The 20,417-nt window shown below is 37.8% G+C and overlaps 2 protein-coding genes across 2 annotated transcripts in view; one reads left to right on the top strand and one right to left on the bottom strand.

The window, feature by feature from the left end:
• The window catches only part of GPR158 (G protein-coupled receptor 158), a 331,787-nt gene that overhangs the window by 89,438 nt on the left and 221,932 nt on the right, over window positions 1-20,417 (top strand). The window lies entirely within an intron of this gene.
• Window positions 11,640-13,807, bottom strand: LOC133084812 (microtubule-associated protein RP/EB family member 1-like). The gene has a single exon (XM_061181579.1). The coding sequence runs from the start codon at window positions 13,744-13,746 to the stop codon at window positions 12,940-12,942; it is 807 nt and encodes a 268-aa protein (XP_061037562.1). The 5' UTR covers window positions 13,747-13,807; the 3' UTR covers window positions 11,640-12,939.

The raw sequence follows: 20,417 nt of genomic DNA, 5'->3' as shown, positions 1-20,417 counted from the left end.
AAGCTGGCAGTACCTGTCCATTATGTTTTAATGGGAGAATATGAAAATACAGAATTTATATTTATGCACCGTATTCACAAATTACCCAGGCCTTGGGTTTAAATAGCTCAAGTGTAAATCCCATTGTAACATACTTTCTGCATTCCTATATCCACCTTTTCATCATTGGTAAAGTTGGAGTTGTACAAGATTGGTATAAGATAATAGTAGCTAAAATATACATGGTGCATGTGATATGCCAAACATTATTTTTTAAAAATTTAATTAATTTATTTATTTGGCTGTGCCGGGTCTTTGTTGCGGCACGCGAGATCTTCGTTGCAGCATGTGGGCTCTTAGTTATGGCATGCAGGCTCTTAGTTGCGGCATGCGGGCTCTAGTTCCCTGACCAGGGATTGAACCCAGGCCTCCTGTATTGGGAGCATGGAGTCTTAACCATTGGACCACCAGGGAAGTCCCCCAAACACTATTTTAAGCATGTTCTACGTATTAATTCATTTAATCCTCACAACAACTTTTATTTTACTGATAAAGAAATTGAGGCACAATGAGATTAAGTTAGTTGCTTAAGTTAGCACACCTTTTAAGTAGTAAATTTGGGGTTTGAATGCATGTTTTCAATCCCTAAGCTCAATTGCTTCTCAAGAAAAAACTATAAAAGGATAACAAATTAGGGTAATTTAGAATTCTTGAGAGCACTTAGTCCTGCTCTTTCACTTTACAAATGAAATCATAAACAGATCAAAGGACTTATCAAAGGGCTAGACACACAGTTTGTGGCTGATTTAATACAGAATCAAGATCTTCCATTTCTCATCCTATTTTTACTTAATAATAACATACGAATACAAATGGGAATACAGTTCCAGTGCTCCTGAAACTTATTTAAATTCACCTATTTGATTTTCCTTTAATTTATTTTATTGGGAAGAAATGTGATCACTTGATTTTCTTCTAATTTATGTTGCTGGGAGGAAATATACTCAAATGTAGAAACGTAACCCTTCTAGATTTTCTAGACTTAGAGATTCATTTTTTAGTTATTCCTCATTTAGACTAGAATTTATTTATAGTTTCAGCTCAAATGATGGAGGTGAAGGTTAATTTTCAGATTGCCATTTAATTATATCACATTCACTTACATATGCCAAGAACAGAACACATACAAAGTTAAAATAGCCATCCTTGTTCAGACAGGAAAAAAGTAATTACCCACAGATTGGAATTTTCTGTCAAAAGGTCTTTCATTCTAGATGTTTGTTAAGTAATATATTTATTATAGAAGCCATTTGTTCCACGCAGGCTTTTTCCATAATAACTAACTCTTATTAGTCTTCTGAATGAGTGAATCTTAAATATATAGTTCATTCATTTTCATAACCCTATTCCTAACTCTTCCCTTCTACTTAATATGGTGCTTAGGGAAATTCACATACCATTTAAGGACAGAGTTTCCATCTTATATTCTTCCTTTCTCTTTCTTTTTCACCTTTCTATGCTTACATATACGTAGGAGAGTATAGTGGGACAGGAGTCTGAAAACTTAGTCATGTTTTGGGACTTACTAGCAACTTGGCCTCTGGCAAATATTTTTGAGCTTCTGTTTTCTCACCTTCACCTCATGTTACATGAGGATCAAATTAGACCATTTATTACCCATAAGCACTTAACTGAACTTCTATTATATGCAAGACACAATGGTGGGGACTGGGGACACAAAGTTGAATAGGAAATATCTGCTGCTTCCCAGTAAGTTTATGTTCTGATCTGGGGATTGACCTGTAGATAATTGTGATATTGTGATATGCAACCAAATGTATGAGTTTAATATAGAAGAGTCATACATGAGAGAATCAGAAGAGTCCCAGGGGTCGGATTTAAAATATGAATAAAAGTCCACCAAGCAGGTGAGGGGAAAGCATTCCAGGCAAAGGGAAGAAGATTTAAATATTTTCTAAGTTTGTATCAAGAACTGGTACAGGCCTACATATGTCTTTATTTTTAAGAAACTATATATAAAAGATTATGAAAAATGTAATTTGAATTTTGAAAACCATCTTGTTATCGTTGTTAATAACCTTAGAGAAATGCTAGTTTTAAATTCGTGAATAAGATATGGAGATAGAATGACAAATCAAGACTAATTAATTATAAGAAATTGGATCCTCTGAGTTTTCATTATCATGAGCCACGTTAATTAACATTTCATTAATTACCCTGACAATAAAATAATCACACAATTAGTGACCCTGTGAGCTCATAAAAACATAACAAACACAGGGTACATTGCTTAGAATGTCAAGGTTAAATAACTTAATTTTGGATTCGCTGGCATTATAGTCAAAACCCACACAACTCAGAAAGAGCAAGAGATAGGAAAACTTACTCAGATTCAGCGTGGCTCTTTTTATCCAGTATGTCAAAGACATTTCATAACATTGACTTCTAGAAAATAATTTCATATACTGCCTCCCTAATTTTCTAACATGACTGAATTCCTATTACTACTACCCTCTTGAATAATATCATTTGTAATACTCTGGGCAAATTTTGTCTTCAGAGGTTAGAATTTAGTAAGAAAAGTACAAGGCAAGATAGTTAATAACGTATGTAACCCAATGTTTAAAGGTATACTAACAATCTACAAAATCTACTGGTGAAGCTTAAAAGCACAAGAGGACAACTCATATGACGGTAAACCTTAAAATAATATGTCAGTGCATGGAAAAAGAAAACGTGATTTCAAAAGGAAAGGGAAGGACAATGGAAAGCATCCAAGGGAGAAATAGATCAATAGTCAGATAAAATAATAGTCAGAAAATGTAGTTTTTTTGTCAGTAGCAACAAAAATATACTAGATAGTCAGGTGGTAATGACTTTGTAGCAGGGAGGTGTTCATTTGTATAAGGCAAGGCATTTTATGGAGTATTTTCTTCTATTTATTTGTCTTACTATATATTTTCTCACTTTGAACCTAAGTAGGATAATTTTTATTTAGTTCTTCTAGATAACTATATGTTATGCAAATAGAATTTTCTTTTGAAATGTTTAATTAAAACCTGATCTTAACTGAACCAAATATACTATGTTTCTTTGGTTGTTTAGGGTCACCAGAGTACTGCCATTAAAGATAAAATTCTACTGCAATACAAATTTAACCACAATATATAAAAATTCAATGAAGAGAATACATCATAATTAGAAAAAAGTAAAACTTATAATACTAACACCATCACACAGTTATCTTAATATTTGCACATTGCTTTCTGCATGCAGCCATATCTTTAATATAATTGCAGTCATAATATGTATCATTATAATTTTGTATTGTGAATTGCAATCTCTTTCCATCTCATAAAAAAATTCAAGTCAGCTTACAAAGATGTGCATAACAGAACAAGATAACATTAAATAAAAAACAGTAGGCAAAGAAAAATTCAGGAGAAAGAGAAGGGTGGGAAAAACAAGAAATGTGTGAAGTAACATACAAAACGTATGCCATTAGATTCTAAATGTAGGCCACAGAGTTATCTTTTTTTTAAGATTTGTTTATTTTTGGCTGTGTTGGGTCTTTGTTGCTGGGCGCGGGCTTTCTCTAGTTGCAGCGAGCGGGGGCTGCTCTTCGCTGTGGTGCGCAGGCTTCTCATTGCGGTGGCTTCTCTTGTTGCGGAGCATGGGCTCTAGGCTCCCAGGCTTCAGTAGTTGCAGTGCGCGGGCTCAGTAGTTGTGGCTCTTGGGCTCTAGAGAGCAGGCTCAGTAGTTGTGGTGCACAGGCTTAGTTGCTCCGCGGCATGTGGGACCTTCCCGGACCAGGTCTGGAACCCGTGTCCCCTGCATTGGCAGGTGGATTCTTAACCACTGTGCCACCAGGGAAGTCCCATAGGCCGCAGATTTATCTTTGAGCAGCCACACAAAGAGGGAAATGGGATCAATTCCTGGTTTATAGTGAACTGTAAATTTTAAAAGACCAGTTGTTTGGAAGTGAGAAATATTCGTAATCCTGAGGCCATATAGAAATTTCTTTTGTTTGTCATCATAAAGAGGATACAATGACTTCAACATCACTCTGGTATCAAATATGCAACTCATCTGTTGCATGGGGCTTTTTATAACATACGTTTTTATACATTTGGTGTTGGTAAATACTGTAGAACCAAAGTTAACATAAAATAATGCATTTTAAGGAAACATTTAAATTAATAATTCTTTTGCTTTAGAATTTAGAAAGTCTGTTTGGAATGAGCTGGTTGTACCTTTTGTCTTAAAAAAATCTTTGAAGGTTACTTTGAAAGGACATTTTTTTCTTTCCTTTTGGATAAATTTTCCCATGATGAGCAGACAATTTAAAGCATTTCATTGACCTTAGATCTAGTTATGCTTTTCAGTGCAACCTTCCCACACTCCCTTTTCATTGCTAGTTTATTAGATCTATATAACAGAATCATTGAATGAGGGAGTAAAGGACTTGGCAAAGAGAAATAGAGCTAAGTTGAATGTAATGACTTGTGAAAAGAGCACAGATAATGGATTTGAAAGATGTCAACCTAAATTATACAAATTTGAGCCAAATTTTATATACAGAATTGCTTTTATCTTTTTCCCTACACGTACACGCACGCACACACACACATGTATGTATGGAAAGAAGAAAACGTTTATTTCCTGGACAGAATTCAGTATTTTCCTGGTTAGACTGATTTATTTTCTCCAAGAATTACTGTGTCGTTTGCTGTAAAAGACACTTATCTGCCTAGAATTATGTGGTTCATTAAGAAAGTAAACAATGATGGATGATGATAAAAATAACAAGAGTTTTAAGGAGAAATCAGTCAGTGAGTTGGATGTGATTTTTCCCATCAGGAAATGGATGAGAGATTTGATCAGTTGCAAAGACGGTATGCAAAAGTTATCTTTCGCTATTACTAAAAAAAAATTATGTCTTCTACCATTCCTGACCAAAAATATTGATATAAGCTCATTGATTTCTAAGTGGCCCTTTGAGATTTTGCAGTTTTTCCTTTGTGGATCAACTGTAAAAGATACATCTTTCATACACTAGTGCTTCATGAGTGTTCCTTTCCTAATAGAGAACAGAGGGATTTGCACAGTTATTCATTCTCTACTTTTATTTTTTTTATTTTATGAAGAAAAATCTATATTATAACATGGCTGGTGTATGGAGTCAGGGAAGATATCTGACCATGAAACTGAGCCTGGTTCCTGATTCTCCCACTTATGTAGTAGGTATAGTCTTCCTAGTATCAGTAAGTTTTAAGTAAATGGGGATAACCTTCACAATGAGTTTAGTCTTTGTTTAGAAGATACAATAAGATATGATGTACCTAATCTGTTTGTAGGACATATATTAAATTAACCTTAAAAATGCACTTCAATATACAGTAGGTGCAGACAAATACTGTTTGATTCCACTTACACAAGGTACCTAGAATAGTCAAGTTCATAGAATCAGAAAGTACATTGGTAGATGCCAGGGGCCGGGGGGTGGGAGTGGGGTGGGGAGGGGGAATGGGCAGTTAGTGTTTAATGGGGCAGAATTTCAGTTTAGGAAGGTGAAAAATTCAGGAGATGGATGATGGTGAGAGTTGCACAACAATGTGAATGTACTTAGTGCCACTGAGCTGTACAGTTAAATATGGTTAAAATAGTATGTTTTATATTATGTGACTTTTACCACAATAAAAAAACATTTTAAAAAAACGTATTATGTACCTAATGCAATGACTGGTAAATATTAGTCTCACAAAAAGTGGTAGGCATACTATTACTGCTGCTGGTGTTATTTTTTGATGCAAATTGGCAAGAATAGTGACCAAATTTCTTGCAAGGTCCATGTAGGCGCCATGTTTTCTAGATAAATGTTGGGATTAGAGGGAGAATATTATGCATAATTTCTTCATAGCAGGTTATATTCTTGCTTTTATGGACCATCCTGTCTTCTTGACTCTGGTTTGGGGATTTAAAAAATTTCTTTAAATTTATAACTTCTCATATTTTAAATAATGTAGGTTTACTAACAAATCAATGAATTTTCTTTTATCTTGTCACTGTTGTGTCAACTACCTTGATATTGCTGTTGTGTAGTCAATTGACTAATGAAAGATGAATGAGATTCTAGTTATTTGAACCAAGGGAAGGACAGCTGACTAAAAGTAAGCAAACAAAACATCTTTAGTGGGAGCACCGTGGGAGAAACTTTGTGAGTCGTTATCATTTAACAAAATTTTTAATCAATATTAAAATCATGTCTTAATCTTAATAATCTCTTATAATTAAAAACGAGAGTGGAAATCCCTCTTTAAATCAGCCTAGTTTGCTCAGCAAGATAATTTCAGTTCATAAAGGCATGTTCTTGCTGAATTTTCTGAGTCGTGCTTCTGACTCACTGGGCTAGCTTTGATGATGGTGAGTCATTTCATATTTTCTGGGAACAAGGCTACCTGACTATCATTGCTTTATCTTTGGTTTGCATTGAGTTGAGAAAGTGCACCATCCCAGGTGACAGAATAGATAACAAGAGGAATATGGAAAGAAAAGCCAACCCCTATGATTTGGGTATAATCTCATCTATCAGGTAAAGGGCCAGTGATTTGTGTATTAAAAGAGATACTAATCCATCAAGTGATCTAATAGTGCCAAGAATTTCTTTCTTTGCCTCCCAACTAAGAACGTGGAAGCAAAAATTTCCGTAGGCAATGGCATTCTCTCTGCCTTTTTAAAACAAGTTTGCACTGGGACAAGATATTGGTCCTATCTGTGAGTCATATGGTGTCAGATTCTTAGGATGTCTAGCTTGTCAGGTGAACATCTAGTTGTATAAAATGCACAGAAGCTGAAAGTAAAAGTAGAAGACATTAACATCTGATAAAATTCTCACCCCTACTGATTTAATACTTTAAAGAGAAGAAGGCGTAGAAGTTGACTGCTTTGTCAGTATTTCATTTGGAGATTTCCTTTACTATCCCTTTCTCAACCTACTCCTTTCCCGTCTTCCCCGTGTCAGCACCTCCTCGTGTCACCCACCTGTACTCAAAATCCTACGAATCACGCTCAGCTCTTGTTTCTGATTACCTTCATTAATTCTGTTATCGACTTCTCTTTCTTCAAAATACATCCTAAATCCATGTTCTTCTCATTATTTTCACTGTTAAATCCATGGTCCAAACCTCATGATATATAATGTGGTCTTGTCTAGTAGTCTCCTAACTGGCAGTCCTACTTCATGCTTGCCCTTTCTAAAGTCTGTTCACCCTGCAGCAGGGTAATCAATTTAAAAAACAAACCAGATCGTGTCTCTCAGCTGCTTAAAATCTCCCAGTGGCTTTGCTTCCCTTCTCTTTGGCCTTCAAACAAAATCTGGAAACACTTTTCATGGTCTACTGGGGCCATGAACCTGAACCTGCTAAACTTCTTCCAGACTGAGGTGTTTGCTTTGCCTAACGTACCCTTCGTCTTTGTAACGTGCTCTTTACAAAGCTCTCTTCTTCTGGTCTCTGCTCAGATATCAAAAGAGCCTTCCGTGACACCCTTTTAAAAAATAACATCTTAGGTCAGTGATGTTAGAAGCAGAACCTGCAATAAATATTCTTGAGAAAGTCATTTATTGAGGGAGTGCTCTCAGGAGAGGGGGAATGAGAGGAATACTATAGGGCAGGGAGAAAAAAACTAAACGAAGATGTGGCTCAGCTGGGGACTTGCTTTAGTCTGGTTGCATCGGGAGTATTGGAACACAGATCTTATCAAAGCCTTAGTCCAAGAGACTGGCCATTTGTAGATCACGTCAGTCCGTCACTGGCTGCTCCTGGGATGGCGGTAATGGGATGCAGTCTTCTGCATGAGGCAGCTCCCATTCAGTGGACAGTTCTCTAGGGAAGGAGGTAGCTGTGAACCCTTAGCAGCCAACGCTGACTGAAGCTGACAGTGGGTACATCGTGTGGTGAAAGGGGATCTGGGTGAGTCACCAACAGCATCCCCAACTCTGTACCCGGCTTAACTTTTCATTACATTTATCCTGACTTGCTACTGCATTATCTAAGTGTGTGTGTTTGCTGTCTGTCTTCCTTTTTTTAAGATTAAAATGAAAGCTTCATGAGGAAGGGGATTTTGTCTTGCCTATTGCTATTGTTTCTAGTGCCCAATACATTAGAAGTATCAAATAAAAATAATCATGACTAACATTTATTAAGTGCTTACAACATGCCAGGTATTAACTCATTTAATTATCATAACAATTTTGTAAGAAAGTTACTATTATTATCCCCATTTTACAGGTGAGGAAAGTGAGACACAGGGACAGAGTAACTTCCTCACAGTTACGTATTTAGTAAGTGCTGGGTCTAGGATTCAACTCCAGGCTGTCTCCTGACTTTCAATAAATATTTGCTGAGTGTTGAAGGAATAAGTCAACTGTGTTCAATTCATCAAGCATTTTCTAGGTATTTTATACCTTTCTGTCATCTCGTTTCAGCACAGTAATGAAATGGGAGTTCAGTAAAATCCACACTTCAGTGTCTTTCTGTGCCTGTGTGCTGCAGCACAGGCTTAGGTAGCAAAAGGCTGGCACTCTACCTACTCTACTCATTGCTTATGGCCTGTATTTTAATTAGCTCCTTGTGGCTTAGTCACTTGTTTATTGTACTAGGTACTCCGTAGCATAAGAACTTTGCCAGGAGTTTAAAGAACTGGATTCTACTTCTAGATCTGACATTGCTCTCTTTGCAGACCAGGGCCACTTTGTCAGTCTCTCTAGCCTCACTTTCTTGATTTGTGAAGTGACAAGCTTTTGCCATCTGAATACATTTATGGGTGTGAGGCACAGTAATGTTTGACAGTGGTCTTGAAGGGGTATTGTATGAATGAATCAGTAGATGAGTAAATGAATGTGTGAGCATCATCTGAGATTCCAGAGAATTGTTCTGTGCTGTTTTAACTGTTTGGGCCAGAAAGCCAGAAAGCATAAGAAGATACGGCCCTAACCAGAAGCATTTCTCATCCATTGTCCTCAGTACATGGTACCTATTTCAGTCGTATCACCTGGGTATCATCATTTCAGAAAACAGGAAATATGTTCTGTTTTACCTCTTAACCCCCATCTTCCCTTCAGGTTAATATTACCAAAGCTCAGATGAAGATACAAGATTTTGGGGGTCAGTCAGTATAATGACCAGACAACATAGGTTATCAGTGGCTTGTAGACCATAATCTTAGCAAGAAAACTGGATTTGGGGGCAAGAGACATAGATTTGAATTTCTTTTTCTGTCGGTAGCTGTGTACTTGTGTTTTGAGACCTCTCCTGTTGAGCTGCAATGTGTACTGTAAGAACAGTGAAATCTGAGGTCATAATATAATACTTGCTGTGTTGTACGTTGGGAAGAGCATACATAGACTTGGGAGCCAGTCATATGTAGGTTAAAATTCCATCCCTGCCCCTTAATAGCCAAGGTGCTTTGACATTTCTGAACCTCAGGTTCCATCTGTAGGAAATGAGTAAATGTGGGGATATTGTAAGGATTATGCCCAGCAGAGTTGCCTATTGAGATTTATGGACACTCCATAAATGCTAGCTTTTATTATTATCTATAAAAATTTTTATTTATTTATTATTATTGTTGTTAGGATTATGTTCTGTAATATTAATAGGTTACTTCTTCTTGTACACTGTTCCTATAATTTGGCTATGCTCTATACTAAGGCTTAACTCCAAAGTTCCAGATGATAGAATTTAGCTGCTGTAATTCTAATTTTCCTATGTTGTTTTATTACTAAATATTTGTTTAACTTAGCAAACTTTTGACCTTAAATAGTATTACCCAACAAAATAAATAATTCTCAGAGCATGCTTTTAAAACAGGTATTCTTTTTTAAAAGTCTGATTTGAACTGGCATCATTATTCTATAAACAATGGATTTTGCCATTAAATTTAAAAAATGCCTGTTATTAAATTTGTTTTATTAAAACAGAATGATTGCAAATTAACATATCAATATATATTTAAAATCTAAAAATGGAGCTTCTAATTTTCTTAAGGGTACAGTAGGAGTTTGTTCTCAATCTTAAACGTTTTAAGGTACATTTTTATCTTTCTCATTAATTTTTCACTTTTTCCTTTATCAGCTTAGCCAGAATCCTGGCTTTGAATTAGAAGGTGGGTTGTTCAAGTCTTTGAATGAATCATAATCTCAAACATTCTGGCCTGTGTATTTCACAGCAATTTGGCTTCTTTTTATTTCTTCTTCTTTAAAAAAAAATTTTCTCTCTCAGTAACAAGTCTTCTGTTTTTCCCTGCCTAGGCATTTGAGCTAGTTAAAAGAAATGTTTTAGATGGTTTCCATTTCTCTGCTTTTACAGCCCTTAGTAATGTTGCCAGGAAAATAAAATCTCCATGTTTATTTACTCCAATCAGAAGAAGCTTTTCACTTTCCCTTTAAGTTTCATTTTCAACTTAATTTCTTTAGCTGGAGCTAAATGTAACTTGATGTATATAGAGTACTTGTTTATTTTCTAAACTGTTTTGTCAGCAATGATTTGAGACTGTAGTTAGCATAATTGAAAAGGTTTCTTTCAAATTTATTTGTAAAAGAGCTATATCCTTCACTTGGAATAGTTTGAACATGTTTTCAGTACAAATTTTGAATGAAGAGTTTAATTTATATTATTACATGTTAGAAGCATTTTGTATCAGTTTTCTATTGCTTCTATAACAGAGTAGCCACATTTAGTGGCTTAAGATAACACAAATATATTATTTTACACGTTTGTAGATTAGAAGTGTGACACAGGTCTCACTGGGCTAAAGTCAAGGTGTCAGCAGGGCTGAGCCCCTTTCTGGAAGCTGTAGGGGAGAACCTGTTCACTTGCCTTTTCCAGCTTTGTGGTTTGCCTGCATTGTTCGGCTTGTGGCCTCCTTCTGTCTCCAGAAATTGCATCTCTCTGATCATTCTTCCATAGCCGCATCTCCCTTTGACTTTCTTCTTCTGCCTCCCTCTTTCACATTCCAGGACATTTGTGATTATATGGTACACCCCACCCCCAAGGCAATCAAGATAATCTCTCTGTTCTAAGGTAAACAACCTTAGCTGAATAGCAGCCTTAATTCCATCTGTAACCTAGTTCTCCTGTGCAGAGTAAAATAACATTCACAGGCCCTAGGGATTAGGACATGGGCATTTTTGTGGGGATGGCAGGGGGGATTATTCTGCCTACATACGTTCTTTTTTTTTTTTTTTTTTTTTTTTTTTTTGAAATACAGAATTTTATTTAGAAACTGTTTAAAGTAGCAAAAAACCCTGTCAAGACAGACCAGATGGAAAATGGGTTCCCAATAAAATGGAATTTTAGGGCAACAAAAGTCTAAAAGGCCACAAAAGAGAAATAGCACCACTGTTATTTGAACAATGGCTAGTTACTTGCATTTTTTGGCATTGTTAATCACTGAATCTGGGTTTTCCTCTGAATTCCACACAGAGCATGCACTACACAACAATTTTATCATAAAATACCTGCTTGCTACACACATTTTAGGACAAGCTACCACCAGAAACAAATCAATACAAATACATCAGGGGCAGAACAATCTCAGTAGTGGGTAACACACATTTTGCAGAATTCTGCCGAACAAAGGAACTGAAGAGGCTGTGGGCAAAGCAAATGAGGGAGTTAAGGAATGAAATATTTTAAATATTAATAATTAATTCAGACATGGTACTGTATTTTCTGCAAAAGAAAATTAACATTTAGTAACACGCTAACATTTTTATCTCCAAAGAGATTAGTGCACTGGCAAAGTATTCCGATAACAGTGGAGGGCTGTGGACAGCAGGTACCGAAAACACCCAGCCTTGCAGATCCCAAGGTAGCAGTGGCCTTCCTTCACTGATCACTCCCTTTGCCAGAGGTCCAGAAAGAACTTGCAGCATGATCACCTGCCTGCTGAACTTCCACTCTAAGCAGCAAACTTTAAGGAGCCAAAGAGGAGTCCCCAGTGGGCAAGGGGAGCAGAGAAGAGAAACATGTTAAATGTAAACTTAAAAGACAGTAAAATGGGACACAACCCCCATTCAAATCCCAGAGATGCGGGCAAGTCCCCAAAAGTAGTTGTTAGATTTAAAAACTGGACACACCTCATTTCAAAAAAAAAAAAACAACAACAACAAAACACAGTACATAGAAATATCAGGGATAACTGGAAAAATCACCAGAGAAATGTTCTGTGAAAATCAAGCTCTTCGACTCAACACGTCTCAGGGCTGAAACACACCCTCTATTCATCCAGGCAACAATGCCTCTTGCTTCTTATCAGGGATGCAACTGGTCAAGGACACTAAATGGCTTTACAAAGCAACTTTTCAAACTTCCCTTTTGGGCCAAGGTCTGGGCCTATGAGGATCAGGCAGCCCCGTGAGGGCTGGGAACAGCAAGTCCCAAAGGTTCCAGGTTCTGGCCCTTCCTTCCCAGACACAATGCCAAACACACAGAAGCTCCTGTCATGTTATATTTTACATTTTGAAATATGGAAGCATCTTTTAAATACTCTTAAGGCATTGATTTATTAAAACGTTCTCTGTCAAGATTTCACATTAGCTTAAAATTCAAATCAGTCTTTACACTTCTCTACTGAGGTCTCCCCCTTCTCCAGCCATCAGTGCTACCAGCATCCACACAGTGAGCCCCATGGTCAGCCTCTTTGTTCCCTGGGTGAACCAACTAGATGTTAATACTGCTCTGCTACAAGGTAAAAGCTCCTAACTCAAACTTATTGGAAAAGGAGTGAAACTTCTGCAAAGTGCACTTTAAGAAGAGGTACTTTTTGCTTATGAAAAGAAACCAGTGAGTCCTCTAAGAATAATAAAAGGGAATATTTTACAGTTAAGCACATGATTTGGAGTGAAGAATTCGGATGATGCTCAGCTGGTCCAGGCTGTTAATACTCTTCTTGTTCCTCCTGCGGGCCCCCTTCATCAGGTATCACGAAGCCTTCATCTGTGGCATAGAGAATGTCCACAATCCTCTGCAATACAGGGTTGTTTTCCCCCTCGTTCTCCTGGCAAATCAATTCAATGTTCCTTAGCTTTCCAAAGTAGAAATCTCTCTCTTTCTCCAAGTCTTCGACGGTAAGTTTCAATATGTTGACCTGCTGCATCAATTCGGCTGCTTCGTCATCCCCGTTCCCCACACCAGGATTCTTCCGCACCACGCCCGGGCCAGCCTTAGGGGTTGCAGTAGTTCTGTGTGTTGCAATGGGCCTCTGTGGAGCTGCACTGCTAGAGCTGAGAGGTTTCTTCGGTTTGTTCAGAGCTGGAGCAACAAGGGAGGGGGCCACCGCAGTTTCTTGACCTTGTCTGGCAGCTACAGGGTCATAGTCTTTCCCATCATAGTTTGCATCAAAAAACTTCTTGAACCACTGAACGAATTCAAAATTGTCCTGAAACTTTCCTTTTACTAATTTGTCCACAGGAATTATTTTGTCAACACCCATCCTCTTAAAACCTGCTTGTAGTATTTTGAAGTTCTGGATGTATTCGTGTTCTAGCTTAGCTTGGAATTTCACTTTCTTCAAGGCAATGGAGCCAGGGAACAGCATGTCCATAAACTGACAATAGGCAGCCCCTGAGCACAACTGTTCAATCTTTGTCAGATTCAACTGCAGAGACTCATTGATCCAGGCCAGCATGTCATGTCGACTGAGGTTATCACTGGTGACCGACGTTGAGTACATATTCACTGCCATCTTCGGCTCTCGGCTGGACCGCGTCCGCTGCCCGTACCCGGCTCCGGTTCCGTCTTCGTCTCGTTCAAACCGCCTGACCCCGCCCGCCCCTACATACGTTCTTAAATACACTTTTCGTTGTTCCGTTTGAGTAAAAATAAGCTAAGAAAATTTTGCCTCATACATAGAGGTTCTCACGTAATTTTCTTTACTGAATACATAAGAATGATTTTATTTAGTCTAGTAATGTCTGTTTGCACATGTATCCTTTTGGCCTGATGGAGGGTAAAAGAAACCAGTGTATTCGCTTAAATTGGATTAATACCCAAGTAACCCCTTCTGCTCCAAAGAAAGAGAAACATGGAGGAAAAAGAAACTTCATGGGGGAGAGGCAGAGACAGAGAGAGTGAGACAGACCTTCGACAAGGGTGGGTCGAGTAGCAAAAGTAAAACCAGTGGAATCCATGTGGTTCTGTATTAGTGAGGTCTTATCAGAGAGGATGGAGTATAGACATTACTACTTCATTGATTGGCATTCTTCGTGCGGAGGCTGAGACTAATGTGGTGGTTTAGTGGCCCCTGAACTTTTCTCATTCAGCTGTTCTTTCCTCATGGCACCCATTTGTGTGCTATTATTATAAGCTTTATATGATACCTACTTATGGTTATACCTGCCATTCTTAATGCCTTCAAAATGTATTGTGAGAAGTTAGAAAAAGGTATGTGAATCTATGAATTGGAACATTAGCAAGGGAAGGAACTGTTCAGAAATAGTGTTCCTTGATAAAAATTTTCAATTAATAAAAACTATATCACATACCTTAGTCTCTCCATCTCTACAATAAGATGGTCTGACTAGATAACTTTTTAACATCCTCACTTGTAGTTTTAAAAATCTAGTCTTCTGAGCCAGCTCTCAATCCTGGCCATTCATTAGAAAAGAAATAGAAAATGTCAGTGTCTGGGTCCCAATGTCATTGATACTGATTTAATTGGTCAGAATCTTCAAATTTTATTTCTATTCCATATTCTTCTCCAAAATAAAGATCTTCAAGCTAAAAGTTAAAGTGAATATTAGCAAGGGAAAAAACATACCCAGAATGAATAAAGAACTTATAAGTGAACACTTATTTGCTTTGGATTACTTCCTGTCCTAGATAAATCATATCCTATGTGTTGGGATTTTGAGGGATTTGTGAAGAATTGGAAAGATGTTGAAAGTTTGGATGGAGAAATGTGATTTTCAGAAAGGGAAAGTAATTGAATACTATGTATCATGAATGGATACCTTTGACATGGATTTTTAAAAAATGAGATTCTAGAGTAGATTTAAAAAATCAACTTTATTGAGGTATAAATTATGTATGATAAAGTACATTGTAAGGTCAACTAGTTTTTTTTTTTTTTTTTTGCTTCATGACATGTTTTATGGTCAACTACTTTTGACAAAGGTATTCACCTGTGTAATCACCACCCAAGTCAGGGTGTGTAGGATTTTCATCTCTCAAGAAAGTTTGCCAGTGTTTCTTTGCAATCAGTCACTCCCCGCCACCTGTGCCAGGCAACCACTGACCTACTTTTATCACTATAGATTTTCTTGTTCCAGAATTTCTTATAAATGGAATAATACAGTATGTACTCCTCTGTGTATGTTTTTTTTTGTTGTTGTTGTTCAGTGTAGTGTCTGTGAGATTGATCTGTTTATTGCATCCATCAATAATTGTTCTTTTTTCTTGCTGAGTAGTATTCCATGGGAAAGCCTAAATATTTCCTGTTACACTGTAATTTGGTAGGACTCAATCTCAAAACTCCCCTGTGGATCTTATTGGGGGCTTGCTTTTAGGCTTTGCTAAGTGGTGTCTAGAATACATCTTACTCTTGGATAGGGGTCGGCAAATGTTTTCCTTAAATGTCTAGGTAATAAATATTTTGGGATTTGTGAGTCACATCTGGTCTCTGTCACATACTCTTCTTATTTTTAAAATATTTTTTTATTTTATTTACTTTAAATATGTAAAAGCAATTCCTAGCTTGTAAGCCATGTAAAACAGGCTGCAGGTAGGATGTGGCCTAGTTTAGGCTGTAGTTTGCCAGTCCCAGCTCTAGGTCAGTGCTGTTCAGTAGAGCTTTCCGTGGTGAGATCTATATCTGAGCTGTCCATTGCGGTAGCCACCAGCCACTTGTGGTTATTGAGCAAAGAAATCTAGAATGGCTTTTAGGAACTATTTGTGAAAAACTTGAAGAAGAAACAGAAATCAGATGATACCAAAATAAATTCTGAAAAAATTATATAGGCTACTCTAATTTATTTCTTTGACTCAGTTCCTAACCTGGTAGATGAATAAAATGTAGTAATCATAATACATGACATTATTTTATGATAGCCTCATGTCAATATGGAGAAATTCGATTTGGGGACAGTTAAGTGTTCTTAAATGGAAACCGGTTGTAGCAGTCAGGCCAAAGCTTTGGTCCTGTGGATGCCAGTAGTTCATGGTGTGTTGTTCATGCTGTGCTGTCCCATAAGCAACGTTTATAGCTATATAAACATAAATTACAATTAAATTAAAAATTCTGTTCCTCAGCTGCACTAGCCATATTTCAGCTGCTCAGTAACTGTACGTGCCTGGTGGTTGCCATATTGGACTACAAAGATTTAGAACATTTCCATTATCACAGAAAGTTTCATTGGACAGCACTGCCAGAGTGAGGTTTCTAGGGGCATGTAAAAGAAAATTCTGTCGTTAACCTTGTGTTGTCCAATATTTTTACCATACTTTAGATAAAGATTACACAGATAAAAAGAATGTGATTATCCAGTTTATGTATTTATAGACAAAGCTGGGAAGGAAAACAAATATGTTAAAATGACTGTATCAGCTTCCTGAAAGATCTTGACAGCATCTTTGGAGTAATAGTACCCCAAACTGTTAATTAGTTGGTGTGTTATACGGAACATCTCTTTCTCGGACCCCCAAATTTGGTAATTAACCCTTTTTTCTTTTTGGTCAAAAAGCGTATTAAAGGCTCTGAGAAATCCTGGATAAAGCAATATGTTTTATTTATTTATTTTGTTAACCTAGAGAGGTGGATTAGATCTAACATGACAAAATTGGAAAAGGATAAAGGGAAAACCCTGCCTTTTGGGTCTCTATATTATTTGTATAAAATCAGGAATGAGTGAGATCTGGCCTAAAAGGACCATGCGTGTAAAGGGCTTGGGGATTTTAGCCAATTATAGACTCAGTGCAGTCAGTAATGCAATTCCCTCCTCTCCTTTCCCCTGGCAAAAAGCTATTGTGGTTTAGGCTGCACCCATATATGTGTGTAGTGCCTATACATGAAGAGGTGGTAGTGTGTTATTTAATTCAGTTATGGATGCTATATTGGAGCTTTCTAAGCAGCTTCATGTTTATTCTTTTTTTTTTTTTTAATTATTTATTTATCTTTATTTTTGGCTGTTTTGGGTCTTTGTTGCTGCGTGCGGGCTTTGTCTAGTTGCTGCGAGCGGGGGCTACTCTTTGTTGTGGTGCACAGGCTTCTCATTGTGGTGGCTTCTCTCGTTGCGGAGCGCAGGCTCTAGGCGCGCCGGCTCAGTAGTTGTGGCGCATGGGCTTAGTTGCTCCGCAGCATGTGGGATCTTCCCGGACCAGGGCTCGAACCCGTTTGTTTCCCCTGCATTGGCAGGCGGATTCTTAACCACTGCGCCACCAGGGAAGTCCCATGTTTATTCTTTTTTTTTTTTTTTTTTAACTTTGGGTTTATTTATTTTATTTATTTATTTATTTATGGCTGTGTTGGGTCTTCGTTTCTGTGCGAGGGCTTTCTCTAGTTGTGGCAAGTGGGGGCCACTCTTCATCGCGGTGCGCAGGCCTCTCATTATCGCGGCCTCTCTTGTTGCGGAGCACAGGCTCCAGACGCGCAGGCTCAGTAATTGTGGCTCACGGGCCTAGTCGCTCCGCGGCATGTGGGATCTTCCCAGACCAGGGCTCGAACCCGTGTCCCCTGCATTGGCAGGCAGATTCTCAACCACTGCGCCACCAGGGAAGCCCCCCATGTTTATTCTTTATAGTGGACTTTTCCAGGAGTTTTCATTAAAAGAAAGGGTGTGGCAAAAAATTATTTTGAAAAGTCACCATGTGGCAGACAGCCTGAGTTTGGAAATATCTGGCTTGAAATCTTAAATTCACAATTTACTGAAGTTATTTACCTGAGCAAGTGTCCTTGCCCTGTAGGTCTCAGTTTCCTCAACTGTAATAATTTTAGATCCTGTTTTGTAGTATTATCCCCATGGACCTACACTCAAGCTTACCGAAGGGGATATGTGAGATATAAATGTTTCTTCTTATAGAAAACTGGGGTGGGCAGATGGGAGAGGTGAAGAGGGGTAAGAAGTTTCACCCCTTGTTTACATAGTGTTTCAGATTGCTGGCTCCAGAAGGAGAGGGCCAAGTTCATCTACCACTTTTACCATCTGTGTGGCCTTGAGCAGGCTACTTAACCTCTCTGTGCTCCTGTTCTTACATTTGTAAAAGAAGGAGGAGGGTAGTAGAACTTGCCTTGTGGGGTTGTTGTGAGGGCTGACATAAGAGGTAACTCCTGTGCGGCTCTTGGACAGGGCCTGGCACACAGCTAGTGCTTAAGGTTTTAGCTGGTGTTATTTCACAGTTTAGTAGGTTAGTAGAGGCCTATGCTCACTCTTGCGTGCTCCAACTATTGATATCCCTTCTATACCAATTTCTTTCAACCAAAAATATATACCTTTTCTCCAAAGCTAGAAATATTTTTTTAAACAGAATTTGTTGACTTAATGTAATTTTTCTGTGTATTCCTACTATCTTCTTTATCTAGAGAAAAAAAATGTGTCTAGTCTTGAATTGGGAAGTTTGTAGTAATGTCTAAAAATAAGTAAATAATAAATAAGTGATGCAAGGATGAAACCATACATATTCAGAAAAACTTTACCTAAGGCTGAAAATAAAAGAAAAAATTAGTTGAAACCACAGAGCCATTTGAAATTTTCCAAATGAGTGTAGATTGAGGGGGGAAATTAGAAGTTTCAAGTGGGATTTTTATAATATCACATTATTTTCTGTTTCAGAATAATAATACATGGTACATAGGAAGCAATACTACTTATCACTTATAACTATCAGTTTACTTTTGCCTCAAGACTCAGTACTTTTCTTTATAGAGAAACAAAGTGCACATACAAATGAGAAGAAGAATAATAGCTTGATAACAGTTGCTACGGTTTATTGAATATGTGTGTGTGTGTGTGTGTCTCCAGTTATGTGATTTTTTCCCTTATATGTCTACAAGTCTTTAAAACAACTCTGCAAGTGAGGATTGAGAAACTTATAAAGAGTTTGCCCAGAGTCACACTGGCTAATAGGCTAACAAGTAGTTAAGTGGATTTTAGAGTCACCCACTCTTCTTTGACATTGCTTCTCAAAATATGAGAGAATCAAAGGACTGTCAATTGTCTCATAAGCCTCAAGCTTATGAGGTGTGATGCTGGTAATATAATCCAGCTACCCTCTGACTCCTGGATATGCTCAGTAGCAATTCAACAAGTAGATATGTCGTCTGTGTCTGAAGAGCTCACCCTTTTGGAGGTGACACATTCTACTGTTTTGTAGTCCCTGACTCTTAGAAAGTTTTTCTAAGAACTTCTAGTGCTCTACCTGTTCAGATCCTCCTACACCCTTGGTGGTGACATCTGAATACATTCAATCAAGCACAGTTTGAAAATAATCTTCCTATACTTTGTTGCCTCATTGACCCTCTTCCCCTGTAGAATTTGGTAAGGTCGATTAAGATGGAGAGAACTGGTTAACAGAAATCAGTTTGTTATACTGCAGAAGTAGTGTGATAGCAAATTTGTCCCATTTTGATGGGATGTGTAATCTCTTTCCCTAAAGAATCCCTTCCCAGATTCTTAGCATTGCATGTTTAGGTCAAGGACATTTAATAGTTCATTCATCAACTATTTATTAAGCTTTTACGCTATGCCAGGGACTGTCCCAAGTGCTAGGGACACTGACAAGAGTAAGATTAAATCACCGTTTTCAGGGAACTCAAAGGGGTTATACATATGCCAACATGCATACCTATCATAATTATGATAGTTATAAGATAGTGTGATGATGCTGTGAGCCCAGAATCCTCTGGGGCAGAAACAAGGGTTTCATCTCCGTTTGGTTGGATCAGAAAGCGTGTCTTAGTGAAGGAGATGCCCGTATTGTGTTGAGAAGGAGTTGGAGGTAATAGAGTAAAGGAGAGGAGAAGGGTACTCCAGATAGCAGGAAACTCTGTGTGCCTCTGGGAGTCTCTCTTGGCCATGGTCTTTAACTTTTACTTTGGCTTGGTGATTTTGCACAGAGCAAACAAACCAACAACAATTTATAAGGTGCCCTAAGACGTCAGGGAATTGTCATGGTTTGGGGTGGCTCAAGTCTTCTTACATTGTAATTGTTAGCGTTCCTAGAGGTAGAAGTGGAGACAAATGAATCATAGGAGAGAAGTGGTATTTTAGTAGTTAAATCATTACTTGTGGTTTAAGTTTATGGCTCAGTCTCCAAAAAGTGAATCTAAGTAATTGCAGGTGACTTTAAAAGTGACATTACTGTTGAATCTGTTTTCATTCTTCATTTGAAATGCCTCTTTGGGTTTCTGCTTCCTCCCTATTC

Source organism: Eubalaena glacialis, chromosome 2 (assembly GCF_028564815.1).
Source record: "Eubalaena glacialis isolate mEubGla1 chromosome 2, mEubGla1.1.hap2.+ XY, whole genome shotgun sequence".
NCBI classification, from domain to species: Eukaryota; Metazoa; Chordata; class Mammalia; order Artiodactyla; family Balaenidae; genus Eubalaena; species Eubalaena glacialis.
Note: the sequence above shows the minus strand (reverse complement) of the source record. Positions and strands in the feature narration are given on the sequence as shown.

Bases quoted from the DNA above. Each gene is read 5' to 3' on its own strand.
- LOC133084812 (XM_061181579.1), bottom strand. From the start codon at position 13,746: ATGGCAGTGAATATGTACTCAACGTCGGTCACCAGTGATAACCTCAGT.